Source organism: Trachurus trachurus, assembly GCF_905171665.1.
Source record: "Trachurus trachurus genome assembly, chromosome: 8".
Classification (NCBI taxonomy): domain Eukaryota; kingdom Metazoa; phylum Chordata; class Actinopteri; order Carangiformes; family Carangidae; genus Trachurus; species Trachurus trachurus.
This window is the reverse complement of record NC_139905.1, coordinates 26,614,249-26,622,217: the sequence shown is the minus strand read 5'-3', so window position 1 is coordinate 26,622,217 and position 7,969 is coordinate 26,614,249. Positions and strand designations below refer to the sequence as shown.

The window sequence follows — 7,969 nt, the reverse complement described above, 5'->3', positions numbered from 1 at the left end:
CTGAGTCATTTCACTGTAAATGTTATAAAACACTTAATCATTTCATTGTAAATGTAATAAAACACTGAGTCATTTCAACAAAACAATTTTCAACAACACCTCCGCAAATTAGGCAAAATGAGGCTTTTACAAACAACCTGTTTTTCTCATAGCACATAATAGGCCACCGAATTCTGTTCCGCATATGGCTATTTTTATCTAGGCATTGACATTTTAACGTGCACTATGCAGAAAAAGAATAGCATCAACTGTGCCGGGATTTAGTCTGTTTCGCCTGGACTCGAGCACCCGACCGGCCGAGCTGAACGTACGCTCGCTCGATGCACTCGTTGCTGGGATGCAGAGAATCATTCTTGCCACCTTGGCAAGCATGGGGAAGGCATTGGACTGTGACTCCCAGAAACGTAGAAGATCATCCCCATCAGAGAAGAAGTGGCTGTCAATGTAGCCCTGAACCTCATCCTTCTTATCTTCTTCACCTTCATCCTCCCACTCGCTGAACTGATCCCTTTTTCTTTTGGCTCCCTCGGCTCCCTCAGCTAAAAATAAAATGAAAATACAGTTTTACTATTCTGATTAGTCCGCCGTAACCTACCAAATTGTTGTTAAATGAACAATTAAACTGTCATAAGATTAGGCCAATAGGGCATTATTTTTGTTATTATTATTATCATCATTGTTATAATTGTTGTTGTTATTATCGTATTATTACATTAGCTGCTGTCGTTACTTACGTCGATCAGTGGCCTCTGGTTCTCTTGGGGCTGGTGTACACTCTCGGTCAAATTCCCTGGCGAGTCGTCTGGCCTCGTCATGGACAGCAGTTCTCTCCACAGCTGGAAACATCTTGAGGGACTTGAAATGTGGACAAAGAAACGTTCCAAGCTTGTGGGTGATGCTGAGGGACAGTTTCTCGTTTAAGAGCTGCATTGCCCGTGCTCTTATGTAAACCATGTACTTTGGGTCACTGTGTTGTGGCTCGCAGTGTTTCTGTAGTTTGAAAAACCAAAGCACCACTAACTGAATGGTAGGATATTTGTCACCTTCGAGCTCTTCGGTAGCAGTTTTAGAAAGCACCAAGAACTCAGAGATCGTTTTCAGCACGTCCAGCTGAATGCCCTCTAGTCTGTCTAGCTGGTCTTTTTCTTCCATCGCTTGTTGGATTTCACGGTATTGTTTGGTGACTGACTGCATCATTGCCACTTTACTGTTCCATCGAGTTTCACACTCCTGTATCACAGCATGGGGCAGGTTTACAACTGCACTGGATTTCTTCAGGTACGTTACAAGGCTTTTGCATCTGTCCATCACGTGACTCACGTCTCTCATGTATGCTGGGCTGTTTTCTTTTATGTCAAATGTGTGTTTAAGCACGGTGTTTATGACATGGGCTGCGCATGGTATCCACTTGTAGCTGCGGAGGGCAGCTTTGATGTTGGCTCCCTGGTCACTCTCGAACGTGACATTTGGTAAACGGCCAGCTTCTATCCCGAAGTCATGCAGCTCCCTGATCATTTGCTCGTTCAGGTTGCAGGCTGTCTTTTTAAGAGTAGAGTCAAATTCAGCTGTAGGTATGACGCAACTCTTCAACTTCCAATCTTCGCTGATGAAGTGACCAGTGAAAGCTGTGTATGCCCGTTTGTTGTGATCATCAGTCCACATGTCAGTCGTAATTCCGATGCCACAATCCAGAGCTTTATTGATCTCTTCTGCAAGTTTTTTTTTTTTTCTGTGGCCGTCGCTTTGGCTCTGTCGCAGACGGTTTGCCTGTGAGGGAGTACACTGCTGGCATCCACACGTCCGTAACGTGCCCCGACATTAATAAGACACTGAGCTACAGCACAGAATCCACTACCAGATACGATATCAAAGGGCCGCAGATCTTGACAGCACAGGTCGATGCAGGCGTCTGTGACATCCGATTTGATTTGTGTTGGGATTTTCGGGCATTTAAGGAACGCAGTTATAGCACTTTGTGGCTCTCATGTTTGTATATTTTTTCACAGTCATTACACTTCACATATCCGGTACTTTTTTCTTCAGCAGCATTAACAATTTCAGAAAATCTCCCCCAAACTGTCGATTTAGTCAGATTTTCTTTTGTTTTGAGTTTATCTCTGATCAATAGGTGTGCTTGTGGATACTTCACTCAAGTAGGCTACAGCCCTGCCCCCCACACACAGAACTTCACACAGCTGTTCAGTCATCTTAGAAAAACCGGTTCTTACAGTAGCTACCTCTCCTCACACTTTTCATAAGCCGGAGGACAAAACTGTAGGCTTCATTGTTTCGTTTCATTTCGTTAAGTGAAAATCATCAATGAATTATGTAACTAAAAATAAAATAGGCCTATCTTTAAAAAAAAGATCCTATGATATTTAGCCTAATTGCATTATTTTTATTCAAATGTGACTGAGACCTGTATCTACCTAAACAGAGGGTAACATGAATAAATATCCTGTTTTGTATTTTTCTGGAAACTGTTACATTATGTAACGTGACCGCGGCACTCTCTCCCCCCTCTCTCCCTCCCGAATTGGGCACATTATGATAAATATAACTGTAGATGAAAACAATAATTGAAGAAAAAAATAAGCTATTGTCGACCCGAGGTATAAATGCCCAGAAATCGAATGTTTCATTTGTGTAAGTTGTAAGCTTCAGAAACCATCACACATGGAAAAGTCACGGACTGAGAGACCTGTAGAACTATGACCGAATTGACAGCACAAACAGTGTGCACTTATCTCAAGGAAATTTAAATCGAATGCAACTGTAACTTGTAATCCAAGAGGCTTCAGCCTCTTGGATGAGAGGTGAAACGTCTTCCTAGACAAATAACCAAGTCCAGTTGCATTCGATTTAAATTTGCTTGAGATAACTATGACCGAGAGTCCGGGACAAATGAGAATATTCACAGGCTTAGTGCATGTGCACGAGCCAGCCGGAGTCAACTCGCAACAATGTAGCTTTCCCTCGATTAAAGTAGTTCTGTCATCTCCCACTTTGTACTGGATAAGAGACAGCACCCGACAGATATGCTAAATGTTTGGATGCAACAAAGTCACTGTTAACAAAATCTGCATCTAATCTGTCCCTTCAAGAGCAGCTGCTGACAGATGTGCATTGCTCCGCTCGTGAGTCCAACAGCATCGGGTCCAGGCTGCTGGCACGGACGTAGCGACCGTGGGCTGAGTGGATTGTTACATTCACCAGAACTTGCAGAACTCAAACTACTCGAACTTGGAGACACCCAGCAAGGCTACAAGAGAGATCAAAAATATGCAGGGGACCCCCAAAAGGCTGAGAACCACTGATCCTGTTGAACGTAGGCTACTGTAACCACTGTGAAACAATAAAAAAAAAAAAACATTGATCTGATTGACCGGCGTAGCGGTCCCTCTCTCCATCCACTCTCTAGCTCTCTCGACCACAGCTGCAAATGAAGTACCTATGGCCTATGAACAGCGCCACTCTCCATTGCAGCTACGTTGTGGTCAAACGTGGAATTATCCCAAAATCTTTTGAGCTGCATCTCAGTACGATGCTTCCACCTAGTGGCTACAGTGTGACCTACAATTTCACGCAACGCGTGAATCACGCGTTACGTGAGGGAAACATCCAAATGAAACTAGTACCCACTGTAGAATGACGCAGGCCTCCTTGAGATGCAGGAGGCGAGAAACTGGAAAGGCACCCGAATATGGAAGGGCCGGAAACAGAGTAGCTGTCTCCAGGATTGGATGGATTGTGTGCCATGAGGCTGGGACCAGCCTGTGCACCAACAATGGGAGAGCTAAACAAAAAAGACTCACGCACACCCAAAAGTGCAACCAGGTGCTGAGACCAGGGAGGCGAACATCAAAAAGAACGAAGACGAAGATCGCACTGCTCGAAACGTTGTCTCCTTTTTTAGTCCTCAAATACATTTTTGTATGGGAGCTTCTACAGTGTGGCAAGTCCTTTCTTCTTTTTGATAAGAGCTAAGTCTAAACCATACTTCCTTCCCACCTGTTTTGACCAATAGAATTAATTCCACACACATAGTTCTAAATATATTACGCGGTTGTAACGGAAAATCTTCGTCTTCTCTCTGTGCTGGTGGTTGCAGATAATTGCTTGCAGACTGCAGTTTCCTAATCAGAGACGTTTTTTTTAAATGATCCAATTTAATAAATGGTTAACTGGGACGTTGTTGTTTGTCCTCTCTCAAATAAACCAACACGCCTTACAATTTTGGTGACCCTGACGTGATTGAGAAGAGGCCTAGAGATTGGAGACCGGAGTCACTCCTCAGGACTCCTTACCACTCACAGGGGTACCCCAGAGATAAGGTAAGCAGAAACCTGTTGTTTAATAAAACCAAATTCTGCATATTGAATATTCTACATTTTTGTGAGTGTGGAGGAGGTAAGGTTGGATGACATAAAAGTAATGTTAAGAATTTAATGTTAAATTGAAATGAATGAATGCATGAAATTGGATCATACTATTATTTGATATGAGTTTGTGTTGAATAAGTCCTTATGCCTGGGGTTCGAGTCCTCAAGGCCTAGCATTAAAGGTAAAAATATAAGGTTCAAGTCCTTTTATCTGTGGTTTGAGTCCACAAAGCCTAGCAGTAATGAGATGAAGTTCAATAAAGGTTCAGGTAAAAACTGCAGCAGTGTCGAAGAGTCTCAAGGCCAAGGTTCAAGTCCTTAGGCTTAGCAGGCCCCATATGTGTTACGAGTTGAAGTCCTATTTAAGAATTATGTTTTGATATGTGTCTGTGATGAATGTCTGTGAATTGTGTGCATTTGTAAACTATGTGGGTGGGTAACATCAGTAGTGTCTCAGTGAAGAGTCTTGGTGAAATAGAGCAAGCAGTGCAAACTGTTCGAGCTGTGAAAACAGCATTTCATCATTTGAGTTTGAGTGTTCTGCTGTACACGCTGGTTGACTGCTGAGGGGAAAATATAATACTGCTTGTGGGGATTGTTTATCTAAAAGGTTAGAGGTCTTAGGACTGGGAAATGTATGGACACTTAAAGGATCAGAGGTTTTCAGACTGGGAAATGTATGCATTAAAGGGTTAAAGGTCTGACCGAAAGAATGTACTGCAGTACGATTGAAATTTGGCTCCATCTGGCGTGTTAAATGAGAAGTTGCAACTGTCAAATTAAAAACTAAAGTGAAACCAAAACTTACAAACCTAAATTCCAGAGTTAAACCTAAGCATTTTGCCGTCATCTGGTGGACACAAAAGTACTAATAATAAGTGGAAAAGCATCACAAGAGTTTGGTGATGTCAATGGGTAGCAGGCTTGATGCAGGATTTGAAACTTAATATTGAGCATTATTTACTTTTATCTTATTCAAGTCTTTCTTTTCCAATACTTTTTCTCACCTAAAAATGTGGTGTTCCATTACAAATATTTAGAAGCATCCTTCCCTGTACTTTCCTTTTGTTTGTTGTATGGCTCTTGTATGTATTCATATTTTAAGTGTCTTGTAAGCCCACAAGGGCTGGGCACCTGTGGTTTATGACACTTTGAAAATAAAAACTAACTAACAAGGCTATTCTAAGTTGTTTAACATATGTAAAAGCGCTGTATAAATAAAATGTATTATTATTATTATTATTATTATTATTATTATTATTATTATTATTATTATTATATCTCAATGTAAATAGCTGAAAATAAAAGCTGAAATCCTGATCTCGTCTCATATTAATCTTTTGATGTCAGACCAAAATGTTTTTACTTTACTTCTGGAGGGAACTGTGGCTGGAGTGTTCACTACCTCAAGTTCAAGTACAGTTAAAAATAAGGTAATGCTGCTGACTCCTACAAGTATTTCCTGTGATCTTGGAGTGGCTTTTTTATTATTATTTCTTGTTTAAGCTTAAGTGAATAACTCATGAAATAAAGTCCAATAAATAGTTGTAGTCTACGAAACCTTATATGGCTAAAATAGAGTAGCCTAAAAGAACAGTTATTTCTTATAAAAGTATGTACTCAGAAGAAAAAAAAGAGACATAAAAGTGAAAGAGAGAAGTGTTCCAGGAAATGAGGAGTGTGTCTACATGTTGTTTGTACCTCAGTTTTCTGTCCTTTTGTTTCCTCGGTAATGAATGATGCACAGCAGCTTTTTTCTCTGAACCATGTCGAGCAGACTGCAGAGAAGCCTACGCTTTTTGGTGATTGGTAAGACATATTAAATATCAATCATTCAATTCAGTTCAGTTCATTTAAATGGAAATGAAACAATGCACATGTACTGATCAAGGCCATTTTTTTTCTTGTGTAGTCTCTTTTCTGTTGGTTTCATCTGCACCAGCTGGAGGTCAGTCTATTCTATTGTGACATGTGTCAAATCTTTGTGGTTTTGAGCAAAATATTAAATGATAGGTGATGTCTTGTGCCTGATAGGTGCTCAGGTCAGACTGGCTGGATCTGGATCTACTCAGTGCTCTGGAAGAGTTGAAATCTATCACAACAACACCTGGGGAACAGTCTGTGATGACAACTGGGACTTAAAAGATGCCTTGGTTGTGTGCAGAGAGTTAGGCTGTGGTAGAGCACAGACTGCCCCTCATGGAGCCAGTTTTGGACAAGGAACTGGGCAAATCTGGCTTGATGATGTGGAGTGTTCAGGAAGTGAAGAGTTTCTAAGTGAGTGTCAGCACAGAGGATTTGGGACACACAACTGTCAACATGGTGAGGATGCTGGTGTCGTCTGTTCAGGTAAGAGAAATATTGACTCACTTATATTTTTCTTTTTCTTCAATGTGTAGCCTATCTTCTCTGTGCTTCATAGTTTGAAAAAGACACTTGTTGACAGGTCAAGCTACCATTAGTTCAACCAACACATAGTTGGCAGTAATTCAATTATTCTGTGGAAATAGACTTTTCACCACAATATCAGCAGTTACAAAAACATTTATTAATACAATTATTCAAAGAAGTGGTTCTGTATTAGAGTTTGCCTCACAGCATTCCCACTTGGATTGGCATTGTGCTCCTGGTCATCCTCTCTGTCCTCATGTAGGTCCTCATCAGCTTCAAAGTGTAGCTCATCTCCACACCTCTTTCCAAAGTTGTAGAGAACTGCAACGGCGATGATGATGATTAAGGTGGTGTCCAGCTTTGTGCGGAGTCCGTCTTTAATGCAGGGGAACCTTCTCTTCCATGCTCCAAAGAGTCGTTCGATCACTCCTCTGGCTGCAATGTGGTGGGAGTTGTACCTTCTCTCTGCTGGTGTTTGAGGGTTCAGGAGTGGAGTCATTAGGTATGAGCGGCATGGATAGCCATTATCCCCAAGGAGATGTCCCTCAAAGGCTTGGTTCTCGAGGACAGCACACAGTTGACTGTTATCAAAGATCCTGCTGTCATGAGTTGATCCTGGCCAACGAGCTACAATGTTGGTTATTTCAGATTTTTGATCACACACCACTTGAACGTTGATGGAGCAGTATCCCTTGCGGTTGCGGAAGAGTTCTCCATTCACACCACCAGGATTTTGTATTGGGATATGTGTGCAATCAATAGCACCTAGCACCCCTGGAAATCCAGCTCGCCTGTAGAAACCAGCAGCTGTTTCCACTGTTGGAGAGAATCGGATGTACTGGTTCTTCAGAGATGCAATGGACCGAGACACTCTGCTGACAATACGGCAAACAGTTGAGTTGTGTAGACCGAACAGGTCTCCATCCACCCTCTGGAAGCAGCCAGTAGCGTAGAACCTCAGGGCAACCAGGAGTTGTAGCATCGGTGGTACAGCTGCATTTCTGTCACTGCCATGTCTGACAGTTGGTCCAGTCTTCCTGTTCAGCTCCAAAACTGTTTCCTTGGTAAACCGGTATCTCACCAAAAACTCCTCTTCATCATAAAATTCAAGAGGATTGAGCCTGTCTCTCAATTTTCTTCGAGGAACTTCATTATTTTGCTCTATCCACCTCAAAAATGCAGCCATTGAAAAAATT

At 41.9% G+C, this 7,969-nt stretch overlaps 1 protein-coding gene across 1 annotated transcript; it reads right to left on the bottom strand.

The window, feature by feature from the left end:
• Positions 1-6,939: 6,939 nt before the first annotated feature.
• Positions 6,940-7,755, bottom strand: LOC310990390 (putative nuclease HARBI1; the record flags this gene model as incomplete). The annotated part of the gene is made up of 1 exon (XM_083977735.1): positions 6,940-7,755. One exon carries the CDS (start codon positions 7,753-7,755, stop codon positions 6,940-6,942), a length of 816 nt encoding a protein of 271 aa, XP_083833861.1.
• Between the last annotated feature and the right edge of the window lie 214 nt (positions 7,756-7,969).